The 17,300-nt window shown below is 42.7% G+C and overlaps 1 protein-coding gene across 2 annotated transcripts in view; it reads right to left on the bottom strand.

Annotated features, from left to right (window-relative positions):
- The window catches only part of fbxo38 (F-box protein 38), a 216,081-nt gene that overhangs the window by 42,988 nt on the left and 155,793 nt on the right, over positions 1 to 17,300 (bottom strand). For both annotated transcript variants that reach the window (XM_034181007.1, XM_034181008.1), the window contains 2 exons: positions 15,193 to 15,359; positions 4,126 to 4,271 (listed from right to left, as the gene is read on the bottom strand). In XM_034181007.1, the coding sequence (XP_034036898.1) occupies positions 4,126 to 4,271; positions 15,193 to 15,359 (313 nt within the window). The remainder of the gene's footprint in view (positions 1 to 4,125; positions 4,272 to 15,192; positions 15,360 to 17,300) is intronic.

Raw genomic sequence — 17,300 nt, forward strand, 5'->3', positions numbered from 1 at the left:
TTAAGGAGTGATCCATCGGGTTTAAAGACCACCCACAGCGTCTGAGAGCGTGCCACGCTCTGAGCGCTGATCGACAGGCTCAAACCCCGCTGAAACAACCAGATCATTTCCAATGTGAAGGCTTTGTTGATCCGCGACGTCGTCTTACACAAAAATGGCAGGAGAGGTGGACATCAGTACTTTTTCAGCACATTCCACTGTTACAGGAGTTTTTTTCATGGAAAGAAAAGTGGAGGGATGCCCCACTGTGCCGTTCATGGCGCGGCACAAAACCACCTCCGTGTTGGTCTCACAGGATGGCTTTCAGATGGCTGTCAGTGGGTTCCAAATCCATATGGTTTTTGGAAAAAATAAAAAGGTCGGATACTTTTCTAACAGACCTCGTATGTGTGTGTGTGTGTGTCATATATATATATATATATAAAAACATGATTGGGATTGAAAAAGAGATAGAAGCATCTTATTTACAATATGTGAAATGGAGTTTAGATGTGATAAGGTGACATTAGTGCTGGGATTTGTAAACGAGTTGTTATTGCACGTGATATGTGGACATAATAATAATATTGCACGTGATATGTGGACATAATAATATTGCACATGATATAGACATATTAATAATATTGCACGTGATATGTGGACATAATAATAATATTGCACGTGATATGTGGACATAATAATATTGCACGTGATGCGTGGACATAATAATAATATTGCACGTGATGCGTGGACATAATAATAATATTGCACGTGATGCGTGGACATAATAATATTGCACGTGATTTGTGGACATAATAATATTGCACGTGATTTGTGGACATAATATTGCACGTGATTTGTGGACATAATATTGCACGTGATTTGTGGACATAATATTGCACGTGATTTGTGGACATATTAATATTGCACGTGATTTGTGGACATATTAATATTGCACGTGATTTGTGGACATAATATTGCACGTGATTTGTGGACATAACAATATTGCACGTGATTTGTGGACATAACAATATTGCACGTGATTTGTGGACATATTAATATTGCACGTGATTTGTGGACATATTAATATTGCACGTGATTTGTGGACATAATAATATTGCACGTGATTTGTGGACATATTATTGCATGTGGTTATTTCACAGTGTTATTGTACAGTCTGACAGCAGCGGTATCGTTCCTTAATGCACTGAAGGTGCCTCAGTCTGTCACTGAACGAGCTGCTCAGCTCCACTACAGTCCGGTGCAGAGGGTGAGAGGAGTTGTCCATGATGGATTTGAACTTGGTTAACACCCTCCTCTCAGCCACCTCCTCCAGAGAGTCCAGAGGACAGCCCAGGACAGAGCTGGACTTCCTGACCAGCTTGTTCAGTCTCTTTCTCTCCCGCTCTGTGCTGCCCGGGGCCCAACAAATGACATCACAGAGGAGAGCAGAGACTACAACAGAGTCATAGCAGGTCTTAAGCAGAGGCCTGCTCACTCCAAAGGACCTCAGTCTCCTCAGGAGGTGGAGGCGACTCTGGCCTTTTTTCTACAGGGTGTCAACACCCAGGTATTTGAAACTGTCCACAGTCTCTATGTTCTCCCCCTGGATGTTCACCGGTGGGTGAGGTGGTGGTTTCCTCCTGAAGTCGATCACCATCTCCTTCGTCTTACTGGTGTTAAGACACAAGTGGTTGTGCTCACACCAGTCCACGAAGTCTGTGATGACCGACCGGTACTCCAGCTCGTTCCCCTCAGACACACAACCCACAATGACGGAGTCATCAGAGAACTTCTGGAGGTGGCAGCTGTCTGTGTTGTAGGTGAAGTCCGAGGTGTAGAGGGTGAAGAGGAAAGGTGAGAGGACGGGGCCCGCTGCACCTTACCACCTCAGACTGACAGCCGCACAGCCGCACGTACTGCAGACGGTCAGTGAGGTAGTCGATGGGTCCTTTTGTACTGTTGTCTTCTGTAAAAATGAGAGCTCGTGACCTCATGTTACACTCATCCTACGTGAACACAAAGATCTGTGGACAATGAGTCTGTCTGTTGTTTCTGTCAAGCATGGAGGTGTTTAAAGACACATTTAGAAAACACACCGTCTCTCTCTGGATCACCTACTCTGAAACAGACAGAAAACTTTAAGCTACTCAAGAGAAAGTGACTGTGGAGACACAGAAAAACGATGGATAGATTTTACAAAGATAAGATTCTGAGGTTTTGTTTTTTATCGTCTGTCTTGAACAAACAGCAGAAGTAAAGCTCAGCACAGAGTGAGAACGGTCTTCAAAACACCCAAATTACATCTGGAGACAAAAACAGCCCAGACTGACTGTGTGTCCTGGAGTAGAGATTCTTCATCTGGATTCTCTTCTTTTTTGTGAGAGATAGTGCTGATTGCAGTGAGATATGACCTTTAACCTTCTACATCTTATGGTTTTTACTGCTGCCGGTGGTGTCATCTTTCTCATGCTCTTTCCTTCAGATGTCATTTCAAACGGCAACCGCCACCTTTGTTTTTAAAACCATCCCTCTATGTGGTGAGCCTGCACCCAGGGCAGCACAGGAACAAGCCCTAAGAACCAGATCCATAGAGGCAGAAGTCCACCACAGCCTACAGGACCCAAGCTGCAGGCTGTGCAGATGTGTCCCAGAGACAGTTCAGCACATAGTAGCAGGATGCAAGCTGGGACTGCGCACACTGAGAGACACATCCAAGTGTCAGGAATTATGTACAGGAACATCTGTGCTGCATATGGATTACAAGTCCCGATGGGAGACACCGCAGAAAGTGGTTGAGAACGACGGGGCTCAGGTCCTGTGGGACTTCAAATCCCAGACAGACAAGCAGCTGTTGGACAACCAACCAGACATAGTGGTGGTTGACAAGGGAAAGAAAACCGGAGTTGTGATCGATGTGTCAATTCCAGCTTGACATCAACATCAAAAAGAAGGAGCATGAGAAAATCAAGAAGAACCAAGGGCTGAAGGAGCAACTGGAACAGAAGTAGAAGGTAAAGTCCAAAGTGGTCCCAGTGGTAACAAGAGCATGAGGAGCTGTAACCCCAAACTGGAAGAGTGGCACCAGCAGGTTCCAGGAACAACATCACAGGTCTCTGTCCAGTGCAGTCCTAGGAACAGTTAAGAACCTGAGCCGAACCCTCAAACTCCCAGACCTCTGGTGGAGGAGCCGAGCCTCCCTATAGATTAGAGACACACAATATTAGATTTGGTATCTGTTCCAGAAACCGTCCTGTGCACCGGCAAAATTTCCTGTATATTTGTTTTGTATATTGTTCTGTAATTTGTGTTTGTAGCATGGCCCAAGCAGAGGGTCGCCCCTTTGAGTCTGGTCTGCTTGAGGCTTCTTCCTTAGAGGTAGTTTTTTGCTCTGGGGGTTAGTAAGGTTAGACCTTACTTGTGTGAAGCACCTTGAGGCAACTCTGTTGTGATTTGGTACTACAAGGGTAGGCTGAAAAGTTCTAAGGCTCACTATAATGCAGTTAATGCATTACTCCTTCATGGGGAGCCTTAGAACTTTTCAGCCTACCCTCGTATATCAATGAGTGAAAATGTAAATTTGGGGCTGGAACCCATCAGCTGTTTCTGGCAACAATGACGACACTCCTGACTCTGTGCTGCTCGCACAACACGGACAAAATTGTGAGAGAAAAAATAAGATGAATAAGATGCAGGTTACATTTCACAACTCCACTGTGATGTGATGATGTCTCTTGCATGGATTTTTTCAGTGGATTTTGGGTAATTTGGTTGAGGTTGAAGCTGAATCTGAAGCACCATAAACGATATGACGGCTCTTTTCTGGTGAACCTGGTGTAAAAACGATGCTTTTGAAGCTGCTTGTGTGTGATTAGTGGCATCAAACTTGAGTAAATGAGCAACTTTTGCGTCATTCATCAATATGGAACATGCACATGGCAAAAAAACATGATGTGACGGAGGAAATCTGAGCTCACAGTCACATTCCGTGGCCCAACATGAGACCAAATAAGTTCTTAAAGTCCATGCAAGAAGACATTGTTATTTTTGACCAGTGTTATGTACGGGAGGGTGTGTCACTACATTAGTAATGGCTTCACAGAGAGATAAAAGTAGAAGAGAAGCGTAACGAAGGTGAGGACTCACTGGCTGATGTTTGCGATGGTGTCCATCCAGCTGCGAATGCGAACCTTATTGCGCATATTTGGAGGGTTGCTGAACTCGTGCACCAAAGCGATGTGATACGGATAAGGACCCTGGAAAAGCTGGCGCTCCAAGGACACAGAGTCAACCTAAGGACAAAAGCACAGAGAGGACAGAGGGATGGAGAGGGACCACGTGTCCACCGTCAATAGATCGTCAACACTCAAGAGCTGACACAGAAACTTCATCACAGGCAGCTGCTGTGCACGAGTGAGTTCCCCTGGAAAGAAAAGATCTGAAAAACCAACGGAGACAAAGAGCCCCACCAGATGTCAATTGAAACAAAGGAGAGGATTATCAAACTCTTAAAAGAGGGTAAATCATCACGCAATGTTGCAAAAGATGGTGGTTGTTCACAGTCAGTTGTGTCTAAACTCTGGACCAAATACAAACAACATGGGAAGGTTGTTAAAGGCAAACATACTGGTAGACCAAGGAAGACATCAAAGCGTCAAGACAGAAAACGTAAAGCAATATGTCTCAAAAATCGAAAATGCACAACAAAACAAATGAGGAACGAATGGGAGGAAACTGGAGTCAACGTCTGTGACCGAACTGTAAGAAACCGCCTAAAAGAAATGGGATTTACATACAGAAAAGCTAAACGAAAGCCATCATTAACACCTAAACAGAAAAAAACAAGGTTACAATGGGCTAAGGAAAAGCAATCGTGGACTGCGGATGACTGGATGAAAGTCATATTCAGTGATGAATCTCGAATCTGCATTGGGCAAGGTGATGATGCTGGAACTTTTGTTTGGTGCCGTTCCAATGAGATTTATAAAGATGACTGCCTGAAGAGAACATGTAAATTTCCACAGTCATTGATGATATGGGGCTGCATGTCAGGTAAAGGCACTGGGAAGATGGCTGTCATTACATCATCAATAAATGCACAAGTTTACGTTGATATTTTGGACACTTTTCTTATCCCATCAATTGAAAGGATGTTTGGGGATGATGAAATCATTTTTCAAACAACTGAATGAACATCCTCCGAGGACGGTGATTCCATAATTTTTGCCAGGGGTTGTATACACACACACACACACACACATATATACACACACACACACACACACACACACACACACACACACACACACACACACACACACACACACACACACACACACACACACACACACATATATATACACACACACATATATATATACATATATATCAATCAATCAATCAATTTTATTTATATAGCGCCAAATCACAACAAACAGTTGCCCCAAGGCGCTTTATATTGTAAGGCAAGGCCATACAATAATTACAGAAAAACCCCAACGGTCAAAACGACCCCCTGTGAGCAAGCACTTGGCGACAGTGGGAAGGAAAAACTCCCTTTTAACAGGAAGAAGCCTCCAGCAGAACCAGGCTCAGGGAGGGGCAGTCTTCTGCTGGGACTGGTTGGGGCTGAGGGAGAGAACCAGGAAAAAGACATGCTGTGGAGGGGAGCAGAGATCGATTACTAATGATTAAATGCAGAGTGGTGCATACAGAGCAAAAAGAGAAAGAAACACTCAGTGCATCATGGGAACCCCCCAGCAGTCTACGTCTATAGCAGCATAACTAAGGGATGGTTCAGGGTCACCTGATCCAGCCCTAACTATAAGCTTTAGCAAAAAGGAAAGTTTTAAGCCTAATCTTAAAAGTAGAGAGGGTGTCTGTCTCCCTGATCTGAATTGGGAGCTGGTTCCACAGGAGAGGAGCCTGAAAGCTGAAGGCTCTGCCTCCCATTCTACTCTTACAAACCCTAGGAACTACAAGTAAGCCTGCAGTCTGAGAGCGAAGCGCTCTATTGGGGTGATATGGTACTATGAGGTCCCTAAGATAAGATGGGACCTGATTATTCAAAACCTTATAAGTAAGAAGAAGAATTTTAAATTCTATTCTAGAATTAACAGGAAGGATAACAGGACATACACACACACACACACACACACACATACATTATATATATATATATATATATATATATATATATATATATATATATATATACACGAGGGCTGTCAAAGTAATGGTCCTTTTTATTTTTATCAAAAACTATATGGATTTCATTCATATGTTTTTACGTCAGACATGCTTGAACCCTCGTGCGCATGCGTGAGTTTTTCCACGCCTGTCGGTGACGTCATTCGCCTGTGAGCACTCCTTGTGGGAGGAGTCATCCAGCCCCTCGTCGGAATTCCTTTGTCTGAGAAGTTGCTGAAAGACTGGCACTTTTGATCAAAATTTTTTCTAAACCTGTGAGACACATCGAAGTGGACACGGTTCGAAAAATTAAGCTGGTTTTCAGTGAAAATTTTAACGTCTGATGAGAGATTTTGCGGTGATTCTGTCGCTTTAAGGACTTTTCACGGTGCGAGACGTCGCTCAGCGCTCTCAGGCAGCGTCATCAGCCTGTTCAAGCTGAAAACCTCCACATTTCAGGCTCTATTGATCCAGGACGTCGTGAGAGAACAGAGAAGTTTCAGAAGAAGCCGGTTTCAGCATTTTATCCGGATATTCCACTGTTAAAGGAGATTTTTTTAATGAAAGACGTGTGGACGGATCCGCGCGTCGGGACGCAGCCGACGCGGTGCGGCGGCACAGGAAAAACACCTCCGTGTTGATAACCATTTGTAAAATCCTGGCGGCTTTTGATGGCTTTCAGTGGAGTGAGTATATAAGAAATTGTTTAACAGGCAGGACATGTTCCAACTTGTCCTTAAGGCTTTCAACAGAGGTGTTTTTCCTGTGGCGGAGCGTCGCGGCGGCTGCGAGCCGACGCGCGGACCCGTCCGCACGTCTTTCATTAAAAAAATCTCCTTTAACAGTGGAATATCCAGATAAAATGCTGAAACCGACTTCTTCTGAAACTTCTCTGTTCTCTCACGACGTCCTGGATCAATAGAGCCTAAAATGTGGAGGTTTTCAGCTTGAACAGGCTGATGACGCCGCCTGAGAGCGCTGCACGACGTCTCGCACCGTGGGAAGTCCTTAAAGCGACAGTATCACCTCAAAATCTCTCATCAGCTGTTAAAATTTTCACTGAAAACCAGCTTAATTTTTCGAACCGTGTCCACTTCGATGTGTCTCACAGGTTTAGAAAAAATTTTGATCAAACAAAGCGCCAGTCTCTCAGCAACTTCTCAGACAAAGGAATTCCGACGAGGGGCTGGACGACTCCTCCCACAAGGAGTGCTCACAGGCGAATGACGTCACCGACAGGCGTGGAAAAACTCACGCATGCGCACGAGGGTTCAAGCATGTCTGACGTAAAAACATATGAATGAAATCCATATAGTTTTTGAAAAAAATAAAAAGGACCTATACTTTATTGACAGACCTCGTATATATATATATATATATATATATATATATATATATATATATATATATACACACACACACACACACACATTTATATATTAGGGCTGGGCAACGTTAATGCGCTAACGTTGCGTTAATTATTGAGGTCGTTATCGCCGACAATTTTGTTCCTCCCCTTAACGCTGCGGTTTTCTTTTTTTTTTTAGCCTTTTATGACTGTTGCTTGTTGCCTTTTATTTTGAAAGCGTCAGTCGGGGGTGAGCTTATGCTGCTGCTTCCTGCTGATAGCTGAGTTCACACAGAAAACGACACGAGGATCGAGAACAGTACAAGCTATGCAATGCACAACAAAACAAAATGCAGAAAGACGCCGAACTTTTGAATGGACATTTTCAGTACAAAGTTCTACAGGATCAGGCCCGGATCCAGACCGGTTTCGACAGATGCAGCTGCATCGGTCAAATTTTTTTTTTACGCATCGTTCGTCATCGGTAAAAAAAAAAAAAAAAAAAATCTTGAATAATATCGAATAGCCGAACGTGTCCCCGCGGTGAACACAGCTTTTCGGTGGGTTTCATGTCAACCTATAGTCCGTAAATGATACAGATTTTTCCGAGTTTCAGAGACATACGGACGTACAAATAAAGTCGGATATTCAGGGTTTGGTCTGTAATAAACTATTTCTGCAGCGCGGCTCCACTTTGAAACCATGAACCATTGAAGCAATGCTTCGATCCAGTAGCTCGTTGGTTCTTTGATTCACTGCTCTTCAGAAACGGCAAGCCGCTTCTTAACCCCTCGCAAAGCCATTCAAATATCGTCAGGCACTTTTGTGTGGATTAAAGTCACTAACTGGGACTCTTGTCTTGTTGCTGTAAAGAAACGAGAATCGTCCTTCATTCCGTTCACACAGCTCGAAACGCTGCACGGCTGAGACAGTGTCCGGTCGGAATTAATAACTTCAAAATGAATCGCCGCTTTAAATAAAATGACACCTCTTTCCAAATGTAATACAGACAAGAAACTACAATCGACTAAAACGTTTTTTTTTCATCCCAAAATGAAACGTGCTGTGTTTTCTTTTCAAATTCCATCCTGAAGTGAAGCACAGCAGCTGTAAGCTCAGCTCAGATATATGGAAACACATTCATGCCAATAATGTCTGAAAGGAAATGCTTTTGACAAAAACTACAGATTTTGTTTATTCCTATTTATGTCCAGAGATCAAGGATTCACCATGTAGAGTTCATTATGTAGAAAGTTTAAGGATCCAGTGACCAAATTCATATTTATTTACTTTAAGACTCAATAAAATGTTCAATTTCAATTCAATTTAATCGGCTTATAAAGTGCCAAATCACAACAAAATGTAAATATACTAAAACAAATACATCACAATTGTACACATATCAAATTGTGGTATGTGTACAATTGTGACGTATTTCTTTTAGTACATTTAGTCATGGACATGAATATTGTTATTTTGATATGAAACAGGATAACAAATGACCTACAAGTGATTTTATATTTGATTTCATTAGTGTGTTTCAGCTGAAATTTACATTTTCAAATTTATGCAATGTTCATTTACATTTTCAAATAAAACTGTGCTTTTAAGCGGCTTTTGAATTCATTTTTGGGTTTCACATATACCATGCGATTAATCATGATTAATCACAGAAAGTCATTGAGTTAATGCGATTAAGATTTTTTATGTTTGCCCACCCCTAAATATATATATATATATATATATACATATATATATATATATATATATATGTATATGTGTGTGTGTTTATATATATATAAAAAACAAGTGAACGCCTGAATATCGTAGTCAGAGCACAAATGAAGCTGTTTGCTTCAGCAGCGGAGGGGAAGTTAATATCCACAAAAAAAAAAAAAAAGAAAAAAAAGAACGGGTTCACCTCCTCTGCTCACTTCAGAGCTCTGCAGTGGAGCTGAGCAGCGGCTCTCCTCCGAGCTGACCAACTTGCTAACAGATGCTCCGTTCATTAGCTGGTTAGCTTTCAATCTGTGTGTTTTTTCAGATGCTGTTCAGATATTTATGGAGTACATTCATCTGGCCTCCCCCCAGGGCAGGCCAGTGCAAAGTTAGAATTTTATTTATTCATTTGTTTTTAACAGTTTTTGAGAGACTCTGTCAAATGTGTGATAACATTGTGATCTGTAGCATTCTGGGGGTGGGGGGGGGGGGGGGGGGGGTCTGGCGTGATTCAAGGCCTATGACATTTTTTCGTGTGTGTATCTAAACAGGTTTTAAGAAATATTCATCACAGTGAAGAAACAGCAGTTTGTCAGTATGCAGGCAGCCTTTTAATAAATCTTACACTAGAGAAAAAAAAAATTTCCACCCGTTCTTCTGCAATAAACTGATGAGAAATGCTAATTTGATGTTTTGGGGGGCCGGGGCCAGTGATGGGGTGGCAGTGTTTAGAATTATTCAATTGCAATGTCATTCCTTGCATTTATCTAACATCTTCATATTGATTCAAATACAGAATATTTTATCAGACAGATGTTTTGAAGTAAATTGGATGGTGTGAAAATGGCCCGCCTCTACTGCGGTATTGTATCACTTCCTGTTCCAGAGCACAGCGGTGTTTTTCTGTATCTGTTAGCTGTTTAATCTGCGCAGTTAGATTGATCTAGTTATCTAGATTACGATTTGTTTCCCAGTGTAATCTTTACGTGCCTTAACTAAAGCACTCCCTCTGCTGAATCACCTCTAAATTATTTACACATTATTCACTTTGTGTGTTTTTAGGAATCCGCTAGCTTAGCGCAGCTACTAGCTCTTAGCCGGTTTAGCATGGCGGCTTCTCCTGTCTCTCCCGCACTTTTCTGCTCTGGGTGTGAAATGTTTAGTTATTCCTCGGCCTCCTTTAGCAGTAATGGTACTTGTAATAAGTGTAGCTTATTCGTAGCTTTGGAGGCCAGGCTGGGCGAATTGGAGACTCGGCTCCGCACCGTGGAAAATTCTACAGCTAGCCAGGCCCCTGTAGTCGGTGCGGACCAAGGTAGCTTAGCCGCCGTTAGTTCACCTCCGGCAGATCCCGAGCTGCCGGGAAAGCAGGCCGACTGGGTGACTGAGAGGAGGAAGTGTAGTCCTAAACAGAAGCCCCCTGTACACCACCAACCCATTCACATCTCTAACCGTTCCCCACTCGGCGACACACCCGCCGAGGATCAAACTCTGGTTATTGGCGACTCTGTTTTGAGAAATGTGAAGTTAGCGACACCAGCAACCATAGTCAATTGTCTTCCGGGGGCCAGAGCAGGCGACATTGAAGGAAATTTGAAACTGCTGGCTAAGGCTAAGCGTAAATTTGGTAAGATTGTAATTCACGTCGGCAGTAATGACACCCGGTTACGCCAATCGGAGGTCACTAAAATTAACATTGAATCGGTGTATAACTTTGCAAAAACAATGTCGGACTCTGTAGTTTTCTCTGGGCCCCTCCCCAATCGGACCGGGAGTGACATGTTTAGCCGCATGTTCTCCTTGAATTGCTGGCTGTCTGAGTGGTGTCCAAAAAATGAGGTGGGCTTCATAGATAATTGGCAAAGCTTCTGCGGAAAACCTGGTCTTGTTAGGAGAGACGGCATCCATCCCACTTTGGATGGAGCAGCTCTCATTTCTAGAAATCTGGCCAATTTTCTTAAATCCTCCAAACCGTGACTATCCAGGGTTGGGACCAGGAAGCAGAGTTGTAGTCTTACACACCTCTCTGCAGCTTCTCTCCCCCTGCCATCCCCTCATTACCCCATACCCGTAGAGACGGTGCCTGCTCCCAGACCACCAATAACCAGTAAAAATCTATTTAAGCATAAAAATTCAAAAAGAAAAAATAATATAGCACCTTCAACTGCACCACAGACTAAAACAGTTAAATGTGGTCTATTAAACATTAGGTCTCTCTCTTCTAAGTCCCTGTTAGTAAATGAGATAATAATTGATCAACATATTGATTTATTCTGCCTTACAGAAACCTGGTTACAGCAGGATGAATATGTTAGTTTAAATGAGTCAACACCCCCGAGTCACACTAACTGCCAGAATGCTCATAGCACGGGCCGAGGCGGAGGATTAGCAGCAATCTTCCACTCCAGCTTATTAATTAATCAAAAACCCAGACAGAGCTTTAATTCATTTGAAAGCTTGACTCTTAGTCTTGTCCATCCAAATTGGAAGTCCCAAAAACCAGTTTTATTTGTTGTTATCTATCGTCCACCTGGTTGTTACTGTGAGTTTCTCTGTGAATTTTCAGACCTTTTGTCTGACTTAGTGCTTAGCTCAGATAAGATAATTATAGTGGGCGATTTTAACATCCACACAGATGCTGAGAATGACAGCCTCAACACTGCATTTAATCTATTATTAGACTCAGTTGGCTTCGCTCAAAATGTAAATGAGTCCACCCACCACTTTAATCATATCTTAGATCTTGTTCTGACTTATGGTATGGAAATTGAAGACTTAACAGTATTCCCTGAAAACTCCCTTCTGTCTGATCATTTCTTAATAACATTTACATTTACTCTGATGGACTACGCAGCAGTGGGGAATAAGTTTCATTACACTAGAAGTCTTTCAGAAAGCGCTGTAACTAGGTTTAAGGATATGATTCCTTCTTTATGTTCTCTAATGCCATATACCAACACAGTGCAGAGTAGCTACCTAAACTCTGTGAGTGAGATAGAGTATCTCGTCAATAGTTTTATATCCTCATTGAAGACAACTTTGGATGCTGTAGCTCCTCTGAAAAAGAGAGCTTTAAATCAGAAGTGCCTGACTCCGTGGTATAACTCACAAACTCGCAGCTTAAAGCAGATAACCCGTATGTTGGAGAGGAAATGGCGTCTCACTAATTTAGAAGATCTTCACTTAGCCTGGAAAAAGAGTCTGTTGCTCTATAAAAAAGCCCTCCGTAAAGCTACGACATCTTACTACTCATCACTAATTGAAGAAAATAAGAACAACCCCAGGTTTCTTTTCAGCACTGTAGCCAGGCTGACAAAGAGTCAGAGCTCTATTGAGCCGAGTATTCCTTTAACTAGTGATGACTTCATGACTTTCTTTGCTAATAAAATTTTAACTATTTGAGAAAATATTACTCATAACCATCCCAAAGACATATCGTTCTCTTTGGCTGGTTTCAGTAATGCTGGTATTTGGTTAGACTCTTTCTCTCCGATTGTTCTGTCTGAGTTATTTTCATTAGTCACTTCCTCCAAACCATCAACATGTCTATTAGATCCCATTCCTACCAGGCTGCTCAAGGAAGCCGTACCATTAATTAATGCTTCGATCTTAAATATGATCAATCTATCTTTATTAGTTGGCTATGTACCACAGGCCTTTAAGGTGGCAGTAATTAAACCATTACTTAAAAAGCCATCACTTGACCCAGCTATCTTAGCTAATTATAGGCCAATCTCCAACCTTCCTTTTCTCTCAAAAATTCTTGAAAGGATAGTTGTAAAACAGCTAACTGATCATCTGCAGAGGAATGGTCTATTTGAAGAGTTTCAGTCAGGTTTTAGAATTCATAATAGTACAGAAACAGCATTAGTGAAGGTTACAAATGATCTTCTTATGGCCTCAGACAGTGGACTCATCTCTGTGCTTGTTCTGTTAGACCTCAGTGCTGCTTTTGATACTGTTGACCATAAAATTTTATTACAGAGATTAGAGCATGCCATAGGTATTAAAGGCACTGCGCTGCGGTGGTTTGAATCATATTTATCTAATAGATTACAATTTGTTCATGTAAATGGGGAATCTTCTTCACAGACTAAGGTTAATTATGGAGTTCCACAAGGTTCTGTGCTAGGACCAATTTTATTCACTTTATACATGCTTCCCTTAGGCAGTATTATTAGACTGCATTGCTTAAATTTTCATTGTTACGCAGATGATACCCAGCTTTATCTATCCATGAAACCAGAGGACACACACCAATTAGTTAAACTGCAGGATTGTCTTACAGACATAAAGACATGGATGACCTCTAATTTCCTGCTTTTAAACTCAGAATAAACTGAAGTTATTGTACTTGGCCCCACAAATCTTAGAAACATGGTGTCTAACCAGGTCCTTACTCTAGATGGCATTACCCTGACCTCTAGTAATACTGTGAGAAATCTTGGAGTCATTTTTGACCAGGATATGTCATTCAATGCGCATATTAAGCAAATATGTAGGACTGCTTTTTTGCATTTGCGCAATATCTCTAAAATTAGAAAGGTCTTGTCTCAGAGTGATGCTGAAAAACTAATTCATGCATTTATTTCCTCTAGGCTGGACTATTGTAATTCATTATTATCAGGTTGTCCTAAAAGTTCCCTGAAAAGCCTTCAGTTAATTCAAAATGCTGCAGCTAGAGTACTGACGGGGACTAGAAGGAGAGAGCATATCTCACCCATATTGGCCTCTCTTCAATGGCTTCCTGTTAATTCTAGAATAGAATTTAAAATTCTTCTTCTTACTTATAAGGTTTTGAATAATCAGGTCCCATCTTATCTTAGGGACCTCATAGTACCATATCACCCCAATAGAGCGCTTCGCTCTGACTGCAGGCTTACTTGTAGTTCCTAGGGTTTGTAAGAGTAGAATGGGAGGCAGAGCCTTCAGCTTTCAGGCTCCTCTCCTGTGGAACCAGCTCCCAATTCAGATCAGGGAGACAGACACCCTCTCTACTTTTAAGATTAGGCTTAAAACTTTCCTTTTTGCTAAAGCTTATAGTTAGGGCTGGATCAGGTGACCCTGAACCATCCCTTAGTTATGCTGCTATAGACTTAGACTGCTGGGGGGTTCCCATGATGCACTGTTTCTTTCTCTTTTTGCTCTGTATGTACCACTCTGCATTTAATCATTAGTGATCGATCTCTGCTCCCCTCCACAGCATGTCTTTTTCCTGGTTCTCTCCCTCAGCCCCAACCAGTCCCAGCAGAAGACTGCCCCTCCCTGAGCCTGGTTCTGCTGGAGGTTTCTTCCTGTTAAAAGGGAGTTTTTCCTTCCCACTGTCGCCAAGTGCTTGCTCACAGGGGGTCGTTTTGACCGTTGGGGTTTTTCTGTAATTATTGTATGGCCTTGTCTTACAATATAAAGCGCCTTGGGGCAACTGTTTGTTGTGATTTGGCGCTATATAAATAAAATTGATTGATTGAAAATACCATTTCTGAGATGGGGGGCTCAGGATGACTGCAGGGACAGGAGATTATTTTTCTACATGTCATGTCAAGAGTTGATCAGGGCAGCCTGGAGGGCCCTCAGGATGATCCAAGGGCAGTGAGACGTGTGTCAAAGACTTTCAGTCAGAGGTGGATTAGAGAAAAATGATCAGACTGTTTTTACAAGCAATAAATGTCCACTTTGGTCCTTCTGGGGGGGCCGAGGGGGATTCAACTCACTTCTATGACCAGACAGACCCCCAAGGAATGTCTTTGAGAAACCTCAGAAAAATTCACAAACAGTTTTGTAGAAAATGTCTGGACAGTGCGGCATGTCAGTGAGGAGGAGAGCTGTGCAGTCACGCATGCACAATGTGACCCTGCTGGACACCACGCACATTACCGCGGTGTGCAGACGGCGTCCGGGCTCACGCACAGTCTGCCCTACATACTGCCCTGTGTGAGGAAACAGAGGAGAGGACTCGCCTGGTGCATAGGACGCATGTAGATGATGCGGTTCCTCTCAGCTGGAATTCGCAAAATCTGATCCAGGACCTGATGCATGTCCAACTTCTTACACTGGGCGTAGTCGAACCTGTTGACGATGGGGGCACTTTCTATCTGGAGCTGCTTCAGCACTCGGCATCGAGTGGCTGCAGACAGAGAGAGAGGGAGAGAAATGAAGAGGAACAACCACACACACACACACACACACACACACACACACACACACACACACACACACACACACACACACACACACACACACACTCTAAAGCATGACATGTGTTTCTAAAACACAAAGACACAACATTGTTACGTCCACTCGTTTACTGACTGGACGGTGATGACTGCTGGGGGCAGGGTTTGGACCTGACTGACATCAGACTGTTTTCAGTCACCCGCCTTTAACCGCTGCCTCCGATGAAAGCAGACAGCGTTTTCAGTTACCCGTTAGAGTAAAACATGCTCAGCACGTGACCTTAAACACCCCACCATGACAAAAAGAGTTGGTTTATATCTTCTGTGAGGTAAAAGTGCACAATGGTCCAGACTTTGATGTGGACACCACAAAACTGTTAGTCTGAACCAGACAGAGAACACCAAAGACCGCCAGGAGCCCAGAGTGCCAGAGACTAATGGAACCAGAAGGTCAGACCAGCCAGCATCTAACATACTTTTGTTTGACTATGGAATTTTTTTTAATGCTACTGTGACAACGTCCCTAAAATCAGCCTGGTACAGGACACACTCCAGGACACAGAGGTCCTTCAGCTGGGGCATTGTGAGTGGGTAATGGTGATTTGTTCCTTAAATTAACCTGTTAAATTTACACCAAAGGTCTTATGCCTTTAGATTTTTCTCTAAAGGGTTTAGAGCACCCAAGACCAAACCCGTGTTAGTCTCAGGACTCGTCAGCCCACCTAGTCACCGGTCCACAGATGACAAAATCAGATACACCTTTACTGTGATGGATTTGGACACCCTGTGATACTCTGATTGTATAAGAGAGACCTAAGGGAGGGCAGCACACCGGCGTCATACGGGTGACAATACCATCAACACCGTGACAAACAGGCCAACAATCCACCAGGCCAGACATATTTACTTCATTTAACTGACAAAATCCTGACCTGAGATTTGTATTTTCCTGCCAACAGTCTAAATCAAAGACATTTGGTCTTTTTTCTGGTAAACTGCATTTGTTAATATTCATTTGTTCTTGGATGTCAGGACCACGACACATTCCAAAACAAAGTGGGAGCTCTGAAGCATTCATCACTTTGTGATGCTGCCATTCCTTCTGTCCACACTGAAGACCTTTTGGCACTGAAGCCATGACGTGTTTCAGGTGGTATTTTGTCCTATTTGTCCTGTAAACACGTCTGAAGGTAAGCAAATTAGTTGTTACTAATTTGTTGCTGTTCTACTCAATAATAATCTGAAAGGATCCCCAAAGCCATCACATACTGTAAATAATAACACATTTTACTGACAGTGCCCTCTTCATCAGTGATCTCAAAGGGCTACAGCTTAAAAAGATCAAATAAGAGCACAAAACAAGACAAGCAGTCATATTTTAAATGGAACATCTAAAAGTAGGGACCATAGGTTTTGTTAAAAAGAAATGTCTTTAGACTCCTTTTATTGATTGATTGTGGTGCCCTCGGCGTGTCAGGGAGGGCGTTCCACAGGCGCGGGGCAGCAGCACACAAGGCCCCATCAAAATGAGCAAATATTTGCACAAAAACAAAGTTTATCAGTTTGAACATTAAATATCTTGTCTTTGTGGTGTATTCAATTGAATATAGGTTGAAGAGGATTTGAAAATCATTGTATTCTGTTTTTATTTACAGTTCACACAACGTCCCAACTTCAATGGAATTGGGGTTGTAGTTTTTGTTTCTTCTTGTGCAGCGCTGCAGGTGTGCGCTCTGAATTCTGTTAAAGTTTATCATTCTTCCTGTGACTGTGGAGCTGTAGCTGGTGTCCATGAGATGGACGTGGACTGGAGGCACGCTGCAGTAACTGTGACCTTTGACCACAAACCTGTCTGGAGTGCGTATAGCCGGCACACATGTAGAGCAGGTTTG

Source organism: Thalassophryne amazonica, chromosome 11 (genome assembly GCF_902500255.1).
Source record: "Thalassophryne amazonica chromosome 11, fThaAma1.1, whole genome shotgun sequence".
Taxonomy (NCBI): Eukaryota; Metazoa; Chordata; class Actinopteri; order Batrachoidiformes; family Batrachoididae; genus Thalassophryne; species Thalassophryne amazonica.